General features: G+C 43.7%; 1 protein-coding gene across 8 annotated transcripts in view; it reads right to left on the bottom strand.

The window, feature by feature from the left end:
- Positions 1-26106, bottom strand: part of GRIP2 (glutamate receptor interacting protein 2) — a 390988-nt gene that overhangs the window by 49408 nt on the left and 315474 nt on the right. For 6 of the 8 annotated variants that reach the window (XR_014560470.1, XM_083723314.1, XM_083723311.1 and 3 more), the window contains exons 2-9: positions 25400-25480; positions 23794-23929; positions 23236-23381; positions 21896-21982; positions 21312-21387; positions 20137-20282; positions 5532-5679; positions 3206-3375 (exon numbers count right to left, since the gene is read on the bottom strand). Coding sequence is in view for 7 of the 8 variants with exons in the window: in XM_083723314.1 (XP_083579440.1) it covers positions 3206-3375; positions 5532-5679; positions 20137-20282; positions 21312-21387; positions 21896-21982; positions 23236-23381; positions 23794-23929; positions 25400-25480 (990 nt within the window). In the remaining variant the exon portion in view is untranslated. The remainder of the gene's footprint in view (positions 1-3205; positions 3376-5531; positions 5680-20136; positions 20283-21311; positions 21388-21895; positions 21983-23235; positions 23382-23793; positions 23930-25399; positions 25481-26106) is intronic. The other 2 variants (XM_083723312.1, XM_083723317.1) reach the window with 1 other exon arrangement.

A 26106-nucleotide genomic window follows, 5' to 3' on the forward strand; every position in this document is an offset into this window, starting at 1 on the left:
GAAGATCTGGTCTGGGTGAGGAACTATTCACGAGGTTCGCGGTGGGTGGCTGGTGTGGTCACCCGGGCTAGTGGACCTGTGTCCTATTATGTGACCTTGGGAAATGGGCAAGTTTGGAAGAGACATATAGATCAGCTGAGGCGCCGGGCGCTCAGCAGAGAGGAGTCTGATAATTCATCCCTGGCTAACGACGCAGAGCTACAAGACCAGGGTGAAAATGGCCCAGAGGTGCAGTCACCAGGGGCTTCAGCAAATGAACCAGGGTCTGCTGGTCCTCAGGATGACGAGGTACAGGTAGGGGACCCTGAGATGTCTGGGACTCCATCTGTTTCTGACGAAACCCCTATAGCAGCCCCCCTACCACAGGTGACACCCAATCCAGAACCGGCAACACCTGTTGTCAGGAGATCAAGTAGAAGTTGTAGGACCCCACAGTACCTGAGAGATTACGTCTGCTGTGCTCACTAGGGGGGGAGGGGTGTTGTGTATTGAGTCAAAGGATTTTATATCTGTATTATTATTGTCTGTATTGCATTAGGGTAAAGTAACTGCCTTTTGGTTCCAGAGGGTACAGCTACTATTGGTTCATTTAAGCTGCTGTATTTGGATCCTCTGTCTTCTTGGTTTCCTCCAAAAGGCAGGACTGTGATTGCCTGAGATTGTTCCCTCCAAAATGTATCCTTTCTAGCTTGTTCCCTGTCCCTATAAATGTAGCTCTCCCCTCCTCAAGTCTCAGTCTTGTTTGCTTTAATAAAGAAGTGTTACTAGAGAACTGTCTCCAGCATATTATGTCAAGAGAGCTGAAATCACAAACCCCACGTCACAACAATTTCATTGAAAAATAAAAATGCTTGAGGTTATTCTCTTTTTGCTGATTTCATAGTGAATGCAGCTGCCTGTGTGTTTTGGTGTAACCAGAAACAAGAGTGCAGAGACATTTGCAAACACCTGACTCAAGGCAATTATATTTCTATAAATTGGCCCCAGAAGCTTAGCATCCACTGGAGAGTGGACGAAGGGAAAATAGACTGCTGATGTTTAGAGTCACGCAGGGAAATGGCTTTTTAGGTCAGAGGCATGTAGCGGAGTCACTTGTTGTGGGGGTGCTATTCCTCCAAAATACTCCATGCCCTCCATGCGCTGCCAGCATTTAAGCTGCCTCTGAAAGTTCAATTTGTAGAGCCGAGTATCTCATCCGTGAAGGATGGTTATCAGACTGTGCAAGGTTATAAGAACTGGAGTTTAACCATAGCTAAGAGAGATCGCTCACTGCAATATCAGTTGAAAAGCAGGACTTGTGGAAATTTATTCCTAAATCGCTGAGAATTTTGCCAGAGAAACTATAGCCATACTTCTAAATAACTTCTGTAATAATGTTCCCAGCTGACTGCAAGCACCTGCACATATAAACTGACAAACCAATACTTCTGAAGTATGCCACTAGCACACAAAGAAATGGTACTGTCAAGAGGAATGGGGAAGTGTGAACTTTCACCTTGGACACAACACCCAAATGCCAGGATTTCCATAGGTCAAGGATAGGGAACCTGTGGCCTTCCAGATGTTTCTGGCCTTCCAACTTCCATCAGACCCAACCATAATGGCCAATGGTGTGGGATGATGAAAGTCAAGAACATAAGAAGAGCCAATGGCATCCTGTTCTTACAGTGGCCAACCAGAAGCCAGTGGATAGGGCCAATCAGAGAGGGTGGGGCAGGCAAGAGGGGCCATTTAGCCCAGGGCCTCCAGCTCAAAGGGGGTTCAATTTTGGACACTTGCTAACTTGTTGGCATTTTGTTATTTTTTCCGCAAATTGTTTTTATGCACATAGAACTGAATTGAGACACGCCCTCTCATCTAGAAAAGCATTTTCTCACTCTATTTTTGGTGCCTTATGCTTTTGGGTGTTGTTTTTATTAGTGTTAATCCTGTCAAGGAATTTTTGGTCCTGATTCCAAAGTTCTTTTTAGCATGCAGGGGGCACACACTTTGACCAAGGGCCTATCTCTCACTTAAATAAATATAAATCTAGAATTACATACATTTTAGTTAATTAAATTTGCATGTGAATAAACACAATAGTTCTGAAGCAAAAGGCATAAATTATTTGTTTTTAGATGTTCCACAGGAAACACAGAATAGGAGCATCTTAGAAAAAGCATGATCTCCTGTATGTGAAATGGGGTGGGTGGGGAATCCTCCTTCTAAAATAATGGTTGCCACCCGCAGTTTCTTTAAGTAATTTTCAAAAAGTTGCCTGCTGAATTAATGTAAGCATCTTTTCAGGGGAATTTTTTAAAAAGATATATGAATTAAGTGATTTATCATTTAAAGTTGTAGCCCTGGTTTAATTCATAATGCAGCTTCACCCATGATGGTAATAACATTCATCGGGTACCTTCTGTGCCATCTTTTAAGTGTTTGCCGAAAAGAATCAGGCAATTAAGAGTACAGCCCCTACAATGGTTTATTAATATTTGTTTTTAATTTATTTTAGCTTTTAACTTGTTTTTTAAAAAAATTATGACTTTATTGTTTGGCTTTATGTTTTTAAACCACTGTGGTTTATTTTTATGATACAGTGTGTTATATAAATGAATATCTCACTGTATAAGAACACACAGGACATAAACCTGTCTTTGGTTTAGCCATCAGCCTTGCTTAGAACAGTGTTTCTCTACTGAAAGGTCAATATTAGCACAGCTCTCATTTTACACCTGCCAGATATATATTTACCTGCCTGTTTGACTAAATGAATATGAGTTCGTGAAAACTGTCTTTAAATAACAACTATTGTGTTGGATCCAGAGTCATTCATGCTTATAGACAGATTAAATCTGAATCCAGCTGATTGGGTATGAATATTTTTTGGAAGATCCACGATCCAATGAAAGGTCAGGTTTCAATCACCTCTCACCTGCTTTTAACATCCTTATCCAATTTTTTTATTTAGAAGATGTATAAAGTGCTTAAGAAAGAAAATCCCTAGGTAGTGTACAAATAAAACTGCCTATAAAACAGACTATATTGTGCATTTTTATGGATTTAACTATTATGTTTCTATGGGATCACAATGCCAACCAAGGAACTCTCACAGCCTAACAGATATTCTGCAAAGGCCAGATGGACTCAGTTTGGCTATTACATGCCAGTTCCCAGAGGGAGCAGTGTTGCGTCATATCTTACAATCAATCTTGGCACACACCCGTGTCTGGAGGCTTGAGGGGGAGTCTACTCTGGTGTGCAGGCAGTATCTCCAACTTGACGTTTTCTGACGTTGCAGCTAGCAGTTGGGTAGCCTCCAGCAAGGAGCAATGTTCAGTGCTGGTGCCATCAATGGAAAGAATGTGATCACCAACATGCAAGGCCCCACACCTGCAGGAGAAGACACAGAGCAAAACAAACAGAGGAGTCACCTGTGGTCGCCACTACAACAATTCACAACCTAACTGATTCATGCAAACACACACGCCTCACCCAAGTCCTGTTTACCATTGCGTGGAACCTGCTTGCTGCAATGTTCTCTGTTGGGATTTAGCTGAAGTCAAAATTTAGAAGGCCAGGGGTCCAGCCTTGGATCCATCTGGTTGGACACACATGAAAGCACAGAGATTTCATCCAAAAGGCTTGGCTGCGAAATGAAGTTACCCTTCACTATGAACTGAAGCGAAAACATTCATGTGTCAAACAGAGTCTGAGAATTATCTTTAAGTATCCAAGGGTCTTTTCCAGGCAATAAATATCCTAAACTTTCTCCTTATTTTCTTTTATTCTTTGCCATTTGGCACTTCAAAAAAGAGTTTGAGTGATCAGGGCAGCCAAGTTGCAGCATAGGAGATAGGGACCTTTACAGCATTTCAGAAGGAATGTTTTGGAAAACAAAATGTTTGTGAAATGACACGCACTGGTACTAGATAGTGTTTAACATTTTGTTGCCTAAAAAGAGGAGCACTCCCAGGATGCAGGGGTTGTATACATATACAACCACATTTCAATAAGCATTCAAAATAGCAAAAGGGGTGGTAGCTGGGTGGCTGGGGGAAATGGTATTTCTCACCAAAAGGTTGGGGGAAAGGTAAAGAAGTGTGAAGCACTGGGGAAACAAATTCCCCACTAAAATACTTTGAGACAAGACCTCTGAAACATGAACAACAAATGATGTATTTATTTATGCCACACAAAACAAAAACACACCTGTAAAGGGCCAAATAAAGTGTAGAAGAAGACATACTTAATGGCAGCTCAGTCTTTGCCAGAAAGCCACTGTTCCATGCATCAACTGGGATGAGACACATTCACCAGGGCCTATTCAGTCTCCAACAAACTGAATTTGGTTATCTTTAACAAGATGGTATGGTAAATTCACTTGCAACAGAATTGTCACATGCTTCTGTTGGCGCTTGTGTCTTACACTGCTGGCCTTATATCAATTTATAGAGCAGTAGCTGTGTCAGTCAGTTGCAGCAAAAAAGAAAGAAAGTGTTCTTTCAAGGTGGAACTGCTGAAAACCACTGCTATAGAAGAGAGAAAGATGAAAGAGTCCTTTGGCATAAGCTTCCATGGCCTGCAGTCAACTTCATGCATCTGATTAAGGGCTATCCTGAGTTAAAGTATGTATACACTCATGGGTTTTGGGTTGTTTTTTTGAGCAAGTGGGAGTATCAACAATGAGGTCAGATGGTGTGTGTTTTTTTTTGGGGGGGGGTTACGCAGGGGTACGCATACCCCTAAACATTTTGTGAATCTAAGTTTGGCCTCATTGAGGGGCAGTATTTCAATATGAGTAGGAAAATGAGAGTACGTCTAAACTTTTTTTAAGAAAAAAAGCACTGAGGTCAGAGAAAAATAAAATGCAGGGGCTGTTTGCCTTTAAGGTACCAAAAGACTCTCTCTGACTTCTGTCAGTAGTTTGCAAACATTCGGTCTTGAAATGAGGGGCATATACACAGGATATTCGCCTGGGTCTGCTGGGCCTTGCCATTGTCCTATGTTACCCAAGTAAGCATTCTAGACCGTTGGTCTTCAACTGATGGGTTGGGAGCCACTACCAAGTTGCAGCCTAACCTCAGGTGCACTGTCCACCACATAAATATATGGCTTAAAAAAACATGAGGTGGGTTCCCAAGGACTTGTTTAGGCTAAAAGGTGAGTCCCAAAACTGAAAGGGTCGAAAACTAGTGCCCTAAAACACACCCCTGTGTCTACACATAGCGTTAGAAAATTGATACTCTGGTCTTTCAGAAACCTGCCTATCCAGATTCATCCCATCCAGAAATCCATGGTTCTCCAGGATACAGTTTGAAAACCCTGCCCCTATGCAGCCCAGCTCCATTGAATATACTGGATATTCCTTATTGATGGCACATAGTACCCCTTATATTGATGCATTTTTCAAATACCACCCTACCCCACTCACTCACCCACCCCACTCCGCTGCCCCATTAGTTTCAAGAGATGGAAAGATTTAAAGTATGAGGAAAGGGGAAACAAAGTAGACATGGGAGAAGACCCCACAGAGTTTGGCTTTGTACCTGTCTACCACACTGGCTGGCTTGATCTTGTCAATGACTATGACCTGCTTATTCCGATGGGTGTTTGTTGCTAGTGTGATTCCTAGTGCAGAGCCGGGAGTCTTTGCAATTTCCACTAGCAAAGGACCTGAAGCATTGGCTACTGTATCTATAAAACAAACAAACAAAAAACACATTTCAAGTTGCTTCTGCTCAAGTCGTTCCAACGAGGACACTGGCCAGGTTAATAAGTGCAGTGTCCCCCTCCACCCCTCCGTCTTTGCCATCGTCCTTTCCTGACGGCTTGAGGTCAACAGTGAAAAGACAACGTCTGCTGAGAATGGGATGGAGCAGTGCAGAGAGACTTAAGGTAACAGGGAGCAGAAACCAGCAGCTGAACAAACTGCAGGGGAGGTGCTGTAGAGCAGCTGGAGCAAGCAGGGTTCAGGGCCAAGGGATTAGCCAGATGCTAGGACCATGGATAGCTCCAGGACAGATCAACTGCTAGAGTTAAACTGAGCCTTTATTATTTTGGTGTATTGCTCAGAAGTCTGAACCAAGTCTTGCCCCTCCTTGGTAGATTTTTTGCTTCTTATTTATTTTTTATTTTAAAAAAGACATGTGGGGTTTGGGGAGTCATGCTCTGGCCTGGAATCCAGTATTTCTTTGGCAACCTGTGGCTTCTTGACATCTCAGGCAAGAAGGACTGAGGTGAACATGGCACCCTCAAGAGTTGGTTGGGTTGTTCCTCAGGAGCATCAGCTCCTGCTCAGTAGTCTGGACTGCTTGTCCACACGTCTTTGTAAGAAAGACTCATAGACTGGATTGCAGGTTCACCAAGGCTACAGGGATTTCAGAACAGCATTTCTTCCAGGTGGCGCTGTGGGTTAAAGCCTCAGCGCCTAGGACTTGCCAATCGAAAGGTCGGCGGTTCGAATCCCTGCGGCGGGGTGCGCTCCCGCTGCTCGGTCCCAGCGCCTGCCAACCTAGCAGTTCGAAAGCACCTCCGGGTGCAAGTAGATAAATAGGGACCGCTTCCCTGCGGGAAGGTAAACGGCGTTTCCGTGTGCGGCTCTGGCTCGCCAGAGCAGCGATGTCACGCTGGCCACGTGACCCGGAAGTGTCTCCGGACAGCGCTGGCCCCTGGCCTCTTGAGTGAGATGGGCGCACAACCCCAGAGTCTGTCAAGACTGGCCCGTACGGGCAGGGGTACCTTTACCTTTACTTACTGGGAGCCAGATATAACATCCGCTAGGGTGTGCAAACAGCTTTGCATGGTGGACAAATTACAAGGTCAAGTCAGGTGCTTTCTCACATCCCCAAGTCAATGTGTGATGTCAATCTCTCCCCCCCCCCCCGGCCATCAGTTCAAGGCCCCCGAAAGCCTTGTGTCATTTGTTTCTATGTTTTTCTATCTCTTATAGCTTCAATTTTTCCTATAGTTCTTTATTTCTCTATTTCACTACTTCACCTATTATGCAAGTAGAAACAAGAACATCTAATATTGATTCAGATCACATTCCTAAATGAAGGCTATAGGAAAACATATTTTTAAAGCCCCACATTATGAGATTAAGTATTGAGACTGAAGCTGTATATACAAACATAATTCTCTGCTCTTTGTAAATTATAATCTTGGCATTTCCTGTTTAGATTGGTTTCAAATGATCTAATTAAGCATTACTTAAGCTAAAGCTGAACAGCTAGAAAGATAGCATCAGACTAAGCTCTGCAAGACTTTAGATCTGAGCTTTCCAGCTGCTCAAATTTACTAAAGTTAGCTTACACTGGCATGCAAATGAGCTTCAAAGTTTGCAGAAAGTGATTGTTGCTTTGACCTAGTAAGTGCAACTCAGCTCTTTGGCAATTAACTCTATTCCATGAGACAACAGATAGGAAAGGAAAACTTTCAGAATTCAAGAAAGTTCCAGCCTCTTTGGGCCAAGGGGCACATTTGCAAATCTAAAGAAAACAACTATTGTGAACAGAAAAAAATGAAACTGTGATCCCCCTGTTCTGCAAAATTATTACTGTTCAATTTATGTGCTTGAAACTGTATGTCATTGCCAACCTTTTACCACCTTAGGTGGGTACTTATTCAATAAGTGCATGTTTAGAAATCAAAGGACAGATGACTTGGCACACATCAGTATCCAACACCTTTCAATAATACAGGAAATTGCTTTTTTTTAACATGAAGGTAGTTAGGGGACAGATAAAGGAACACCCCCAAGACAGGAAATACCTATCAGCCTAGAAACATAAAACCTCTTCCCCTCAAGGCAGGAGAAACTCATCACAAAGCAGTAGTATTCATTAAAAAGATAAAAAATGAATGAATCACCACATAGCCTGCAATCAGGAAGTTCAGAGCACCTCAGATACACAGAGGCCAGCAAGTGCTATATTAACCTGTTCTGTCACTTCAAAGGAAAAGCTGATGGAATCAATTCAAGGAAATCCTGCAGTCCCTTCTTTGCTTCTTGATGAGTCAGAGCAAGGCTTTTCACTCCCACCCCACCATGCCTATTTCCTTTCCACTCTGATAAAATGCTGGTATATACAGACTTTGTTCATCAAGGACAGCCGGTCCCTGTTTTTTGGTAACTGCCCCCCCCCCCCGCCCAATGCTTTGTGAAAATGTTTGCAGTGAGAGTTGCTAGCATTGCCCTTCCTCGGGGTCCAGCTGCTTCCCTTCATGGGTTATAAGAGTTAAACCTCACCTGAGTGACTCCTATCATTAGGGCACATATCCATGTAAATGCACGCGTGGGAAACCTCAGGCACCATGCAGTGCCCACAGCCTGGCATTTTGTCACACTGCAGCTATGTTTTGAACCTTTTTGTCGATGACATATTGCCTGCCAACAATGTTTTGCAAGTTATTATTGTTTAACCAAAAGAGCAAACTATTCAGTCGGGTGATTGTAGAAGAAATGAGTACAGGAGACAGGAGATACAGCACAGCTTTCGCCAGCCACTGCGCAGCAACGAGTATGTAGGAGTTCAGAAAGTGATCCTTGACATTGGAATCAGGGTGTTAAAAGTCTGTGCCCATTTGCAGGGCACCTGTTAGATTCAGAGCACCGTCGGTCCCTACGTCCCAGCCAGGCATGGAGAACTTCATTCCACCACATTTCCTTCTGGGCACATGCCAGTTGTAGGCTGGGCCAGAGACAACATGGGCAGAGCAAAGAAGGAAAGTGTTACCTTTGCACAGTAGGCTTATTTCTACTCACTTGCACTCCCCGCTCTGTATCCTCCATCCAGGTGAGCAGGAGGCATTATCAGAGTTCAATGACATTTTCCAGTCGTTAAAAAAGAACTCCAAGAGGGGGGAAAGCAGGACCAGTAAGGGGTGGGGCCTGGGGAGTATCCAGAGGGCCAGATAGAGATGCCTGAAGGGCCGCATTTGGCCCCCAGGCCTGAGGTCCTCCATCCCTGGGCTAATGCGTCTCAAAACTACATCCTACATCAGGGGTGGCCAACTCCCAAAAGACTGTGATCTACTCACAGAATTAAGAACTGGCAGTGATCTACCCCCTTTTTTGAGCTTTTTTTAAAGAAGGGAAGCCCCATTTTGTTAGGGTGCAGGGAAAAGTTGTTGAACTTTTCCTAGGGAGAAGGAAAGCCCCAGTTTTTGAGGATTCAAGCCTAAGATCAAGGGAGAAAGGGGAACAACCACTCACCAACAGATCGCTGGGGAAACAAACAACCTCGCCAAGTAAACCCCGTCTTCCGTTCTGCAGATCGTGCAACAATGCAGAGCTGGGTGAGGGGGTGGGGGTGAATTCTATTTTACCAACGCTAAGGAAAAGGACCCAGCGATCGACCGCGATCTACCAAAACCTCCCGGGGATCTACTAGTAGATTGCGATCGACCTGTTGGACATCCCTGTCCTACATACTAACAGGCACCCTTTACTTTGTCTCATGTTCCAGGTTCCATGTCATATGGATCAGTGAGTACATATACAAAATATACAGAGCTTAGAGCATGGTAACTACTGCTCATTAGGCACAATTTTGCTGTGTACCTTACAAATATAGTTCAAAAGGCATAAGATGCATCTATGTTGCTTATGTTATATGGATTCAGAGTTTATTACGGGGGCGGAGGGGAGGGGAAATGGCAGCCATGCAATTAAGGTGTTATTCATGACAACTACAGAGCTAAGCTAGCTTTTTAATAATTAGCAAAACAAACCAAAAAAACCCCAACCTCATCCGTATATCAGAAAAGCATTGCATGGTCAGGCCCTGCTGCCTCTTCTAGGGGCCTTCCCAGAATACTGTCTTGAGCAATAAAGGCACAGCTGGTGCTCAGCTGTTTTCAGGGGATCCAGGCAACTTCCCCACCACAATGTTGGCACTGCAGGAAAGCCACATTTTCTCATCACCCAAAACCTGCATATTTTTGGCTGTTGAGAATGTGGCATTCTCCCCCTGCCTCCAGCACTTCAATCACGGTTGTGAATGACACGGGAACATGTGTGCCATGGGCCCCTATTGTCTACGGTCTGCAATGCAGTAAAGTGCCATTGTGCTTATGTCCTGCTTGTGGGCTTTTCATAGGCATCTGGTTGGCCATTATGAAAACAGATTGGGGGATTAGGAAGGTCTTTAGACTGATCCAGGAGGGCTTGAATTAAGTTCTTCATGCTACCTCCCTCCCCTTTTGCATTGGTTCACTGTTTTGTGAATTTCCTTTGGCCTCCCTACCATTCTTCCAACGCTTTGAATGAATTTTGTAGTTCCCCACTCTGATGTTTCAGCACTTACTTCTGCTGTTTAATAATAATAAAAAATGCAAATATCAGCCCTGCAGGGGGGCTATAATCTCCTTCCAGACTGCAACCCTACTTAATCCACTGCAAGATCTTCCACCACTAGCACCCAACCCAAAGCTATCACTGGTCTGACTGTAAACAAGGATGGAGGGGTTTTTTATTGGTTGCCTGGAAAGGTCCACATTTAAAATGCTGCAAGCTGTCTTGTTTAAAAGATGCCGGATAAATAAAAACAGCACCAATTCAAGTCTCATTTTAAAATTTCAGCTTGGACTGAAAAGCTAAGAGGGAACTAAAAAAAGAGAAGTGTTAGCTCCAGGGAGGAATACAGAAAGATATGCAACAAACCTAAAGGCATCAGATGCTTTCATTTCCCCCAGCCAGAAGATCCAGACTGATTGGCAATGTTTGCATTAGCAACATTGCCAAGAGCCAGGAGTATCAGACACCACATGCTGCTGACATCAGGTAAAGTGAACAGGCGGCTATTCTTCCTCTGGCTCTGACTCCCATGTGCAATGCTGAGCAGAGATCACCCATCCAAATGGGGGCAGAACTCACTGAGGGCAGAACCAGGTGCCATCGAGCTGCTGCTCTTCTCCATGTCTTTTTCTCCTGCTAACGTCTAGTATAGTTTAGGGCAAGGTCTCTCGCTTAGAAGGGAGCAGATGCTTCCCATGCAGGAGGCCCAGGGTTCTATCTTTAGCATTTCTGGTTTATTCAGGACTGGAAAACACGTCTGCCTGAGACCTCTGAGAGCTATTGACATTCAGAGTAGAGGAACCAATCGCCAGATTCAGGCTACAATAACGCTGTTTACTTCCTGCCTGCTCCCCCAGCACAGCCTCACATAATCAGCCGTCAGCAACAGGGCAGTGTCGAGCACAAGGCAATGGCATCACACACTGTGTTGTATTAGGGGAGAGACAGTCAGAAGTCAGACATAATGGGAAACCGTGAGTTGCCACTATGTGACCAAGCAAAAATGAGCCAAGGCTAAAGCACAGTTTCATATCCTGGTTTGTTCCCTAAGTAGAGGTTGAATGAATTCCCTGAGTTTGGATATCATGGGGAACTGTGGTTTGTATTAACACCTCACAGGAGAAGGAGACGAAGAAAGGAGAGAGCTGGCTGTGCGAGCATAAGGCTTGCCATGGCTCATTCCCAGTGAAGGAAACCACGGTTAACTGTGATGTCTGAATGAGGTCATGGAGTGGGGTAAGTTCTGTGCCAGGTTTAAATCTAGAGTTTTGAACTTAGAGAAGACACATCTCTGACTTGGCTCAAATTAGGGTCCAGTCAGCAGAAGCAAGGTGTATTGTCAGTACTATTTTGAAATTGTTGTTGTTGTTTTAAAGGCAAATTGAGTTAAGTCTGTATCAGTTTGCTTTTTTGGGGTGAGGAAGGTGGAGCAATGGTGTTAGGGCAGGGACTTCAAGATACATAAATCCATCAGTGCAGACAGGCCAGTGGGAAGTAACAGACTCTAAATAGACCCCATGAACTCTTAAATGCTGCATTCCAACACAGGAACACTGGAAGGAAGCAGGAGAAGCCACAGCTAAGCTACATCATATTAACATATTGTCCATGCAATTATTACTGAAAAGCTTCAGCCAACTGTTTTCAGGCACAGTGGTCTGCTTAAATATGGCACTGTGAACGATCAAGAGCTTGACATCTCTTACTGCTGAGCTAAGGGCAGAGATGTACAGCTAACCCCCCCCCCCCGCAAACTGTCCACCCCACCATAGCAGCAGCTTTTATAATTCATGTAGAAATAATCAATAAAAGGAAGCTAGCCCTGAAAGGGTAATAATATCTTGCACGATTGTATTGACTACACCGTAAGAATTGCAAAATGCTTTACAAGCAATGAATTTGGCCTCTCAGCACCATTAGGAAGGGTAGGGGTCTGCCTGCAAATTACAAACAGGAAAAGCAGCAGATGAACAGTTGCAGCAGAAACATACTAGGAGCGGCAAAAGAGGGTCAAAGGAAGATCAAACCACTCCAACAGAAATATACTTTGCCCCTAAAGGTCACCCAGCTTTCAACAAGAAGAAGAATGAGGAGCTGGGAAAAGAGATCTGTTTAACGTTTCTCCAATATCAATCATTTCCCCATGGCCTCGTGATGGACTGCTGTGATGTAGTTTTGCACACACACAACCCCACTCCCAAGCAAAGACTCTGAGAAGTGTATTTGGTGTGCTTTACTAAAGATGCTTAAAGATCTGCAGGAAGACGCAACAAACAAGTGTGTGTTTGGAATTGGCATGGAGAATGGAGGGCATACAGGTCCAGGTCCCTTATCTCTGGTCTTGGGCAACACCACTTGACTTGAACCTTGTCACCTAGGTGAGATTCTCATTGCCAACTCAGCTTGAAGGTTAGCTGAGGGAGGGGGGTCCTGCTGTGTAACATTCAGCAGGACTATTTCTGCAGGTCCCCAAAACAGACAGGGCATCCCCTTTAGCTGGACAAGCAGTTAAGACACCCCTCACATATATCCAATTCAGTCTCTGGAGATCTAATGTGAAAGCAATGAATCTCTGATTGTCTGCTGGTGTGTTAAAGGACTCCTCTGAACTTTCCTTTGTGCTGCATCTGCAGGAACAGTTTTGGGATTTGGAGTTCCGTGCCCAAATGGTGGTTGTTTTTTGTTTCTTCTGGCATTTCCCCCAGGAAAACCCACATTTTACTGCTGAATCAAAGCAAACAATAGAAGGATATGCCTCCTATGCCAAACCTGTTTATTATGTAAAATAAACTGGGATATTGCAAAAGCCACAAACCTCTAGTAATCTGCCTCCAGAGGAAACACCACTGGGATAAGCATTGTTCCCCGGACCTTCTTCTCCTTCAGAGAAGCAGGGGTAGCATAGCAATATATTGCACATACATGCACTCAAAATGTTCCTCTTGCTGCTCACAAACACAGCCCTCTTCTTCTTCTTTGGCTTTGACACCAAAGTTCCCTTGGAGAGGATACTACAAGCTTCCGCATCCTTCATGTTTGATTGTGTCGCTCCACCAAACAACTTAAGACAATAAGCTGCCATTCCTCCCCTTGCTTCTCTAAAGGCCAAGGTAGACATGACAGCACTAAATCCTACTGCAATCATGTGGGAAGTGAGGTGGGAGAGGAAGAGAGAACGCAGCCCACCTAAGGAAAAAGTAGGGGCGCCCAGCTGAGAGGAGATAAATCCTTCTTGGCTTTACTTCCATAAAGCCCTTTCATCACTGCACACTTATAATATTTATTGACATTTGTATGCTACCCCAAAACATAAAGTTTCCTGCTTTTTTCTTAGCCACCTCACTTCTTGTTTTGGAGCTCCAGCTAAAGCTGATGTTGATGTGGAGTGGAGGGCTCAGATTTCTGTGGGAGGATTCATATTCCCATGCCCCTTCTGTGCCTTAGACAGGATCATGTAATGCCTCCATTACATGACCCTCGAAATTCACAAAACCAGCCAGTAGTATTCCAGATGCATTTGGTATGGGCAAAGGATACATATAAACACAGGAGATGCGCCATACAATCCATTGCAAGGTACAACCCAGTTGCTCAGCATAACTGATCACCCACTGCCAAAAATTAGGCTTCTGATGGAAGGACCAGATTCATGCAACATGACAGAGGGCATGTGAAGTATGGCATGCACACCTTTTCATGGGGCAACAACATCCCTGCCCATCAATGCCTCCTGGTGTGTACACAAACAGAAATGAATCTAAACAAAAAAATTCCTTCCAGTAGCACCCTAAAGACCAACTAAGTTAGTTCTAGGTATGAGCTTTCGTGTGCATGCACACTTCTTCAGATATCTGAAGAACAGTATCTGAAGAAGTGTGCATGCACACGAAAGCTCATACCTAGAACTAACTTAGTTGGTCTTTAAGGTGCTACTGGAAGGAATTTTTTTGTTTTGACTATGGCAGACCAACACGGCTACCTATCTGAAACTAGAAATGAATCTGACACCAATGAAGCTGTGCTGATGTGGAATAACTAGGAAATGCATTGGGAGAGGGAGGAACAACATCACTGTGCTCTAAGGCAGTAATGTGAACATGCCCCATTATTCCACCGCCACAAAACACCTTGGAGATCCTTGACAAATGGCAGCATTCTCCATTTGGGAAAATATCAACATGTAGCTTTCTCAACTCAAGTATAGGAAGGATTATTTGGTTAGCTGAACATTTGTGTTCCCAGATCAAAGACACACCAGGAGCCGTCTCTCACTTTAATTCTCAAAGTAACGGCTGGGAAGCTTTGCATTCCACCTTTTAACATATGGATTAGGAGATATCAGTTGAGTGACTGGTTTAAAACTAAGTACTTAATTTGTGTCCACTGAGGGGTGGACACATAGGAGCTAGGAGAGAGAAGCAGGTATGCATCCTTCAGATATACTGGGAAAAGTCAAATGAAAAGGCAATTGGAACAAATCTGGGGTAAGAGTTCTGTTTTAAATTTGAAGGCTGTAAGCCTTCTTTGGTCCTTCTTCAAAGAGCTTTGCCAGCTATGGCACCAGCTCTGCAGGTCAGAATCCCCCAAATTATCCATGAAATTTGTACAACCCAGAATTTCTAATAGGGAAGAAAAAGTTTTCCTTCACGGGGAACGGCTTCCCAGCACTTTTTCTGTCCCGTTCAAAATATGTCAAGAGCTCTTGTGTTACGAACAAAAGCTTAGAAGCATGAGGCATCTAACCCCACCATCACCCCAGACAGGAAACTTCAGGAATAAAAGTGTCACAATAAGGGAATACATGTTGGCGGATATAAAGAAGCAAGCAAACCCAAAGAAATATATGTGCCTACAAGGCAGAAAAGCAAGGAAATATTCACTCTGATGCGCTTTACTTCAATAAGCCAGCTCCTATCAGCATCACCCAACCATATGCAGTAAACATGAATTAGACCGATGTCTCGAAAGCCTATTCTTATGTCAGTTGTTTGCAATCTGCAAAATATTTTTTTGCTCATTTCTGTCAATGCGCATTTGCTCTATATTCTGCAGTGCTTTTTTTCCTTTTTCAACTCCAGGTATCATTGAGGAGCTACTGCAAATCACATCTGAGTTTCAGTTGGAAAACTGGCAAGCAGAACGACTCTGGCCTTTGATGACCTGGTGCCCTCCAGATGTTTGGGACTACAAGTCCCAACTGCCCATGTCAGCACGGCTGTGTTGGCAGAGAATGATGGGAGGTGTAGTCCGAAACTGTCTGAAGGGCACCAGGGAGGTGAAGGAAAGTCGGCTTTAAATCATGGCCTCTTGGGTGGAGATGCATGTTCCACATTTTGATGTGAGACAACACAGATTCTGGAAGCAGAAATCCCAAGTTCAGAAGTCAGGCTGAATTGCTACACCTGTACTTTATTGATCTGCACTGTGGGGCTGGGGAGTTTCCCCCCTGTAGATACGAGATGAATGTCTGCTGGACAGATTGGCAATTAAGAACCCAAAGATGCACTGCACAAACAACAATGCAGGCTAGGTGCCAATTTGCATGTGCTTATTTACATGTACAGAGGCAAATTTAGAAACAATTTCTATAATTTAAAATAGAAACATGATACATCTCACCACAGTGTGGAAGGCTGTGACCTGCATGCCTGCTCAGTCTGCTCAGTAACCAACTGTCAATGGGCAAACTCCAGGTTCCTGCTCTCCCTTCCTTTGGCTTTTTAAAGTGGACAACCCTTCAAATAGAGAACTGGGCCCTGTAAATTAGGACACATGGCCACTATATAGGGGCCTAAGGCGTAGACAAACAACTTATAATCTGGGTAATACTTGATTGCAGCACATCAGAACGTGTAAGTGGGAATGCATGATCAAATACTGCTCCACCACACATCAAGGAGAAGAGGTCTCACTTAGCCTTCTTTGTGACGTGCTAGTTTTACATATGTAGGATTTCCTACCCCCTCAAAGGAGGAACCAAGCAAAACATGGTCCTCTCCTACTTACACCATAATGTGCTCCAGTCCAGTTTAACACACAGTGACCTACATGTGGTGTGATGCTGTGTATTTTTTTCTGTGTGGGACCAGTTATGTAAGCTCAAGAAAATAATATTACAGTGGTACTTCAGGTTACAAACTTAATTCGTTATGGAGGTCCGTTCTTAACCTGAAACTGTTCTTAACCTGAGGCACGCTTTAGCTAATGGGGTCTCCCACTGCCGCCGCTGCACGATTTCCGTTCTCATCCTGAGGTAAAGTTCTCAACCTGAGGGACTACTTCTGGGTTAGTGGAATTTGTAACCCGAAGTGTTTGTAACCCAAGGTACCACTGTACACACCTCCCCCAAAGCCTGCAGGCTTTTAAAAAAACCTGTTATGAGGTAGTACTTAATGTGATCAGAAAAGGTGCAGTTGGGGAAATTAAATCTTTGTTCCTCAACTGATTTCCTGAGTAAAACCCCAAATTTGAAATTGATATGAGATTCCCTGCCTCCCTAAGCAAGTATCAGCTTCAGGAAAGCATCTCCCACTCAGGACTGTAGTAGGGGAGAAAGGGTTAAGTTCCTTTATTTCAGGCCTGTGCAGGGAGCGGGGCATCTGGGTACACTTGCCCCAGGCCTCAGAAGGCAAAGCTGTCTGAGGGGGAGGGGAATCCACCAGGCGCCTGCCAGACATACACTGTCATGCCAAGAACTAGACTCCCACCCCGGGCCTCAGACAAGCTCTGCACGGGCCTGCTTTCTCCTGCCTTCTCTGATGATCAGAAATCTGCACATGAACTCAAGGACACGTAATCCGAGTTATCTGAGTTATCAATTGGCCCTTGATTTTGGTTAGAGCAGAGCTTCCCAAACTGTGTCGCGACACGTCAGTGTGTCCACTGCAGTTTGTAGGTGTGTTGTGTGAATGCTCCTCACACTCCTCTTGGGGCTGGAAAGGTGTTAGTTTAACCTCCGGCTGGATAGTAAAACTGAATTACTTTATGGCAAAATGATGCGTGTCTAAAAGGTGTGTCACCAGCATGAAAAGTATGGAAAGCTCTGGATTAGAGTAATGCTGTTATCTCCGTTAAAAGTTCAAAAATTGCTTAGTTCTGACCCACTCCTCTCCAAGTTCAGAACATATTGCAAATTATCTAAAAGCTTCTCCAATAATTCTACACACACACACACACAATCTAGCTGCACATTGACAGTGTTCAATTTGGGGGGTGGGGAGCCATTCCACAGTCCCTAGGCACAACTTGAAGCATTCTGAAGTGCAGAATTTACTAAAACGAAACTATAACCATTCTCTCCCCTCCCTCCGCCCACCTTTCTTTGCTCCAGAGCTTAAACTAGGTGATGTGGTTCCTTGGTTTACAATGAGAAGTGCAGGGGGAAAGGCTTTAAAAATAGGCAGTCCAGTCTGTTCCCCCCACCCCCGAGAGGCATCGCACTCTGCGACAGTTCACCGCGCTTCTGCAGCCAGCACAGCTTTGGACTCAGCAGTAACCCTTAAACCCATCATCTGCACATTCTGTTCCGTATTTTCTGGCACGAACTGCTCTAATTTGCCACACAGCAGCTACATGCCTCCTACACAAATTCCGTAAAATTAAAGGCTTGAATAGATGCTGTGTCGAAAAAAACCACACTTTGCATTGGGCTCCTGCATCTCCGGCAGAAGCAGTGACCTACAATACAAATCAAGCAGGGTTCCTCTTCTGCTCAGGCCAGGCCACCACTGCCTGTCTTCTACTCAGGGAACAGCCACAAATAAGACAAATCTTCCTCTCTCATCGAGCATCAGCATGGGGCTTTAGCTCTTTCTGGCTACGACGTACACCAGGAAGAGATTAGGAACCATTGAAGTCGTGTCAGCGCAGGACTTTCTGGCACAAGTTCAGGCCCCAACCCAGCAGAATGAGCAGGAGGAGGAAGCCACCCCGTCAGCTAATATTGCTACGTTTTGAAGTAATGCAGATCTAAAGAGGGTAAGATTATTAAGTTCAGAGTCTAAAATTTACTGTAACTTCATCACAGCTAGATTCAATTTTTAGTTTTTGACGTCCAGCTCTGAAGCCAGAGACGCAAACACTGAGGGTCTTTTGAACGTATGTGTTCTAGCATTAGGAAAACCAGGAGAAGAGAAAACATACAGGCTGTGCAGGGTGGGAAACAGGGTCCATAAGGGGCTAGCAGCAGGTTTAAGTTCAGGCAAGTCTCAAGCACCCCATCGATTTTAGTAGGAACACATCCTTTCCTAAGGACACCATAAAATCCCTTGTTTATGCTCCCTCCTATAGCCAATCTCTGCATATTCTCTACTCCCGTATTTCTCCTTTGCTAACAAGATAAGTGGCAGATGACTATAGATAATGATTTATAAATGAATGTTTCAATTATATTGTTCGGTCTGTGAATACAAAGCATGAGAACACAAAGCACTTTCCTTTTTCTTCTTCTTTGAACATAGATGGAAGAATGTGATCTGAATGAAGGCATATATTAAAACCTAGAAACAAATATTTTCTTGCATTTACTGGCATTTCAGGTGATTTAAGGATATGGGAACAGGAGACTAGATCTTCCTGTCTGGAATATTCACCTGGCAGGTTATCTGCTCTCCTTTACCCCACAATAGTTTAATGTTCATGTGCCAAAGAGCATAATTTTCTATTTTTCAAGTCATTTTTTACTTTATTTGGGACCTTTATGCATTGGGCACTGCGTTTCCCTCAGGTATTTAGTCGGCCACTGTGAGAACAGGATGCTGGACTAAATCATTGCCCTGATCCAGCAAGCTTGGCTTATGTTCTCTTTGTTCAGCTGAGTCACCTGCCCCTAACATACAATGGAAGGATTAATAGGTTTAAATTTCTGGGGGAAATTTACACTCTCTGCTATACAGTAAACATCAAGCCATGTTTCATAATGACATCAGGGTTCATTCCATCAGAGCCAATCTTTCTGTGTCTATAACCACCTCCAAGTCTATATCTCTTCTGCAAAACACCCCACAGCTTTCCTAGAGAAGACAATCCATTGTTTTGCTGCTCTTTCTCAGTAGTAACTGTAACATTTGCAGCAAAGTACTTGTCTGCAGGTGGTGCTGTGGGTTAAAGCCTCAGCGCCTAGGACTTGCCGATCGAAAGGTCGGCGGTTCGAATCCCTGCGGCGGGGTGCGCTCCCGCTGCTCGGTCCCAGCGCCTGCCAACCTAGCAGTTCGAAAGCACCTCCGGGTGCAAGTAGATAAATAGGGACCGCTTATCAGCGGGAAGGTAAACGGCGTTTCCGTGTGCGGCTCTGGCTCGCCAGAGCAGCGATGTCACGCTGGCCACGTGACCCGGAAGTGTCTCTGGACAGCGCTGGCCCCTGGCCTCTTGAGTGAGATGGGCGCACAACCCCAGAGTCTGGCAAGACTGGCCCGTACGGGCAGGGGTACCTTTACCTTTACCTTTACTTGTCTGCAACTCCATCATTTTGTATTAATTTGTGATGTTGATAACGATCAGCTAACTTGTCTCAGCCTATGCACTTGTTGCTTAAGAAAACTGGTGCATGAAATTTGGAAAGCAGAACTTGGGAATGTTACTGAATGTCCCTTAGAAAGCATACCTAGTTTAGATTTACTGTATGCCTCCAGGAGCACACCTCCAAACTCAATTATCTATCCTAAGCTTGCTTTAAAAAACTACAAAGTTTTAGCCCATTCCTCTTGGCCACTGTGGTAATTTTAAACTTTTACATTTTCACTACCTACAGATCAGTATATTCTGCACTGGGTGAGGAGAAAATGCAAATGAATTCCTCCCTCCCCATGGCCAAAGCCTGTGCGCCCCCCCCTCCGAGGGAATCCAAAAGCCCTTACCCATTATGGTGACATCATACTCAATCTGGAAAAGTGCCTCTTGGTTGCACTGGCGAAGGATGTTCAATGCGTCAGCGTGACTCACACTGTGAAGGGGAATCCCGTCAACACTCAGCAGTCTGTCCCCAATTTTCAGAGACCCTTCCCTGGAGGAAAATTGCACACAATTCTTAACACATCCAAAACCAGGACAGACAGATCCCCCCAAATGAAGCATATGTGGACCAGAAAACCAGCTTTTCAAACAGCTTGTGTTTTTACTTTTATTGCACATCTGCCGGAAAGAACAATGTTTCTTTGCTACCTTTAGTGCTTTGTATTATGTTGGATTTCATTCTTATGAGTCGCCCAGGGAGCATGTGTAATTGGGAAGCCGTTCAAATGTAGTAAGTGGGGAAGTCAGTTCATAACTAGATTACCAAGGCAAATTTTTCTTTGGCCCCCTTTCCAGGTACACTTAATGGCACAGATGTTGCTGCTTGAACAATTATCCCCATACTGGTCTCCAAGGTAGAACATCATCCCATCAGATGTCAAGGAAATAAACAAGTATCTGACTTCTAGAAGACATTCGAAGGCAGCCCTGTTTAGGGAAGTTTTTAATGTTTGATGTCTTCCTGTGTTTGTTGGAAGCCACCCAGAGTAGCTGGGACAACCCGGTCAGATGGGCAGCATATAAATAAATTGTTGTTGTTGTTGTTGTTGTTGTTGTTAGTAGTAGTAGTAGTAGTAATTACTCCATCACCTGTAATCTAAAACAGTTGGAGGGCGCCATGTTGGTAAAGGCTGAGACAAGGGATCTTGCAACAATCTATCCACCATCTGCCTCAATTAGAGCATACATAACAGCTATTTTTAAAATCAGTTGCACAAATTAGTGGTAAGCATGGAAATCAGTATTTGAATTTGGCCTGAAACTATTTTCAGTCTCTTGAAACACTAGCTAGTGATCATTTGGGGGAAAGTCAAGAAAAAGAGACATGTAGAGAGTACGCCCAGATATCAAACTTAGATATACAGCTGGTATGCAGACCTACTAAGACAGGCATAGGCAAACTCCGCCCTCCAGATGTTTTGGGACTACAACTCCCATCATCCCTGTACTAGGAGCTTCAGGTAGGTTGGCTGGCAAAACACCTATTTGTTTAAGCTCCGTTGCTAAATGTGAACATTACCTGTCTGCTGGACCACCTGGCCTAACATATGTCAGTACTAATGGCCTGGATTTGTGCCAATCTTCGTGGGCTCCTCCTGTAACAAATTTGCAAAAAAACACACACAAATAAATGCTGTAATGCTGAGATAGGAAAAATCTGTACCACAGCAGAAGACACGAACCCTTCTCTAGCCCAGCTATTAAAGGATTCAATCCAATGAGTCACTATGAGCATGGAAAGGCATCTGCTAATGGAAATGGAAATTTCCTTCCCTCTCCTCCCACTGCTCACCCCCAAATCTGATCTGGGGGTTACCCCAACTCTCGCAAACAGATCTGAGGGGCTTTCAGAGGGGAGACATTCTGTTGCATTGAGCAGAAGTCATTCTGTGAACCATGTGACTTTGATGGATGCAACCCAAAGAACCTCTGAAATAAAGACGGAACCCCAAAACTGTATTTGTCAGCATTCTTCGAAGATTGTCCTGTATGATTATTAGCTTAGGATTTTGATTTATACAGAATAGATGGCTTTATCCCCGCCCCCACTTTTACATGTCCCAACAATGTAGTTTTATCATCATTAACCAAAGAGAATCTGACCTCGTAGTACAAATCCAAAACTGTTGCCTTCTTTGTACAGGGTGACTTCAATGGTCTTTGGAATGATGCCGGCACTATTATCCGGGGCTAGAGATAGGGAAGAAAAGGGGTGAATTGACATCCTTAAACCTGCCATACTTTTTTTTTTTAAAAAAAAAAAATTCTTCATCAGATACGAAAATTTGCCTAATCACATTCAAAAATCTTGCAATATGAGGGGCTTTTGAAGCAGGTAAAAATAATGCTTGCCTTAAGTATATGAAGCTATTAAACAGAATTAAAAAGATGGCTAAATCAAGATCCAATCTTCTAGACTGCCCTCAAGCTCTCTTAATGCATACATAATACTGTACTAAAGCAAACCATTGCCCTTTTCCTGGAAGCTTCAAATCTGATTGCACCTTTCAGAAGCTGGCAGTGGTTACTGGACTGTCAGGTATCTTAGGCAAAAAGCCTGCAGGCAACCCTAGATGACTATGTTCAAATCTTCACAGCTAAAAGAATAGTTTGATTATAAAGTAGAAAGCATGGTTAAAGTACAGGCAGTGACCATTTTGTGCACATTCAATTGACATATGGCCACTGATGCGTGGGTCATTTTGGACCCAGAAGAGGGCAGAATGGGGTGGAATGGGATGGGGGACAGGAGGGCAGGCTTATGCATGCTCCGCTGGTGCACGCAGGGCCAGGAAGGTTGCCTGTATTGAACACTCCTAAAGGAAATGTGATGCTAGTCATACTTAAAACTGCTTTGAGGGGGCTTTGTTGTTGTTTTTTACTACCAAGCAGTATAAAAAAATTATTACCTAAATAAATAAATAAATGCCACCTTGAGCTCCTTGGAGCAAAGATGGGCCATTAATGCAAAGAATGGTAATAATATCACCATCAAGAGCATATGCTTCAGTTTGTGAGTAAATAAGAATCTGATCGGTCATCTACTCAAATATCCATAGACAGTGGAATTGCGGCACCAGTTACAGGTGGAAAGAGTTTGTTTTCTCCATCTGCTACTGCCTGTAAAATCTTGAGGCTTGCTAAATGTTTACAGGCAACAGCATCCAGAATTCTGGATCCAACCTAGTCACTGGAAGTGATCCCGGTTTCATATCACTGGCATTTCCAGTTAAAAGCATTTCCTAGAACAAAGCTGGAAGGGACCTTTGCCTGAAATGTTACAGATAGCTGCTGCTGCCACCAGTCAATGGAGACTAACTGGAGCAAGATGGCTGAATGATCTGATGGTTGAAACCAATTTTTGTAGAAGAGGCAAGGAGGGGAGGGGAAGCCACCTACATCTTGAAACATTACAGTAGTAACTCCATCCAGGAGGTACTAACCTGCTAGTGGCAGCTCGTATTCTACCTCTAGCACCACCCTTTCCCCCACGTTCTTCAACAGGCTTATGATTTCGTCATGGCGAAGTTTCGTCAGGTTAATCCCATTCACTGACTTGATGTAGTCACCAACGTTTAGCTGGTCGCTCCTGCAATAAATGCAACAAAACATCTCAATTGCATCTTTCCAGCACCCTTTTCATAATGTGCATGATCTGCAATTACATCCTTGCTGGGTTATTAAATAGAGAGAACTACCTACATAATGAGGAATGTGAACTTAAACTGCATATGGAAAGTAACAGCAGATATTACTTGATAACCATGCACAAAAGCATTTTTCTTTATTTTTTAATAAGGAAGGTTCAGGGAAATGAGAAAAGGGTTTATAATATGCACCCACTGAATCCTAACGAGTAAAGTTGTGTTAGGAGGTGAGGCTGAAAGAAGTTATTCTTTAGCTATCTAACATGCAAAAAGTGCTTTGAACAAATTGCTGGTCCCCGGTGATGCATGATACCAAGACAATGAAATCTATCCTTGTTAATGTGCTTGGTTTACCTTGCTGCCAGCCCTCCTGGTCTCAGGTTGGAAACTCTTGGTTTACCATCTTTATCTGTACCACCAGATATAGTTAAGCCAAGGGTGCTTCCTTCTTTTTTAATCAGTTCCACAATAGTGACTCCTCTGAATTCTTCTGTGGAGAAAATGTAGGAAGAGGTCCCTGGACATTGTTATGCTGCCCAGCATATCTCGTAAGTAAAACAGTGAAAAATACATTTCAGCATTTATAAACAACATCACAGACAATGGAGATGCTCAAAGTGCTTAATAACTTCCCAATCCTTCCGACTTTATTTTTCCCAAGCTACCTATGTTTGGTGGGCTAGGTGAGTCTCTGCTAAGGGTTGCCCAACATCTTTGGCACATGTTTCCAAAAATAAGGTCGATAGTGTGCCAGGCTGTTTTTTTTTTTTTGTTTTTTTAAAGTCTTATTACTTGCTGTCTGTTTTAGAAGAGGAAAAGACTTGCTGTATATTAGTTCTTGTATAATGTTATGTGTCAATTTAAGTGCTCAGGATCCACTCCTCTCTCTTCTATGCATTTTCTGCTTTGGATTGCATCGATGACTCTGAACTTCTCCATGGTGCAAACGGGTGTAGGTGCCACAGTATCCACAGGTGACTGCAAATGGGCCTAAACCCAAGGACACTCAGTAATGGAAGAATGAAGAATATCACACCTGTGTCATTTAAATGATAATCTGACATTAATGCATGAATGAAGGCGAATAAGTGCTGCATAATGGTCCCCCTATAAATATTTATCACTCTCCAGCCTTGTAATGCATACGAGTAGAGCATGTTTTACAAGTCTTCACTATTACGGGCTCAAGCTGCTACAGAATATATTGCATCTCATGCGACTGATCAATCAAAACTGAAGGAACAATAAAAATGAGTAGTAGTTGGAATGTGCTTCTCAATAGCTTTTTTTCTCCTCTTCCTCCCCACCTTCAACATTTTCTTCCATTACCTCCTTTTGGCTTTGTAATTATGATTATGATTATGATTATTATTACAGGAATTACCTGAGCCTGATGCTGTCCCCTCTCTTAACTATGGCTATGAGGTCAGGAGTGCTGCAGGGCTTGCATGCCTTTTCATCAGATGCAATTTCCCTCCTTTTAATTTTTGGAGCTAACCTTGGTGCAGCAACACATCTCTACTGCCATTGGTGCAGACCATGCTTTACTGCATCAGGAACTAGCATTTGCAGGCAGCTTCCAGGGCTCAAGTGCCCCCATTAGAGCTCAGCAACATTGATCCCTGTCCTTGCCCCCCCCCCCCCAAGACACATGCATTTCTGGCAGCAGCAATTTTAATTTCCCATTATGACCCTGATGTAGTGTTGACACAGTGGGAAATATTTAAATTAAAACCTACGACTGCAGCTACCAGGTGAGCCCATGGTCAGGAGCACCCACCCAACTTCTGCTGGGATGTGAGCACTGCACCAGTCCCTTCCAATAAGCAACCCACCTGCCAGAAAGTTAGCAAAGCGGCTCTACCACACCCAGCAAAGCACTCTTAGTGGTTACCAAACTAAGAATGAAACCTTACTGACCTCAAAAAGGTATACATGGCTAAATGAAAATGTCAGTTACCTGGTATACTTTGCCTTCTTGAAACCAGGGCTGTGTCCAGTCCACCTGAGTCTTTGCTCCCTTTCGAGTAAGGGCCATCATCTACCAAAACAAAAATCACAACAGACTGATGTGCAAATTATAAACAAGTGCTTCCTAACCTGTAGGTCACAACCCACGAGTGGTCTGCGGGCTTTATAAGCAAGCCCAAAATAATCATTGTTTTTAATTCTTAACAGGTATTACAAATATTTCTTACAACTTTTTGTTTCATTGACATTTTATAATGCTGTGCTGACACCAAGCATTTGAAAATCTTGAGTCTCACACATTTTAACACTTGCGAACTGCACGTTGCAGGCTGGCAGTGCCTGAGCATCACAGGTAAATTTTAATAGTCACTAAGAACAACCCTCAGAGTTAAGCTAAGGGTGATTTCAATTTTTGCTTACCCAACATTTAACTAAATTAAAAAAAATTAAAAATTGTCCAGTAGCACCTTAGAGACCAACTAAGTTTGTTCTGCGTATAAGTTTTCATGTGCATGCACACTTCTTCAAATACATACCAACATTTAACTATTACTTTTCTTCGAAAGAATCAGAGAAGTTTGAGTGATGTCACTGCTAACACAAAGTTGTCTCTCCATGCAAAACAACAACATCAGCTCACTGAATCCTCATGTAATAGGGCCCTCACAAATAAATGTTTGGAACTCTGGTTATCTG

The sequence above is a fragment of the Podarcis gaigeae genome (assembly GCF_964106915.1).
Source record: "Podarcis gaigeae genome assembly, chromosome: 2".
NCBI classification, from domain to species: Eukaryota; Metazoa; Chordata; class Lepidosauria; order Squamata; family Lacertidae; genus Podarcis; species Podarcis gaigeae.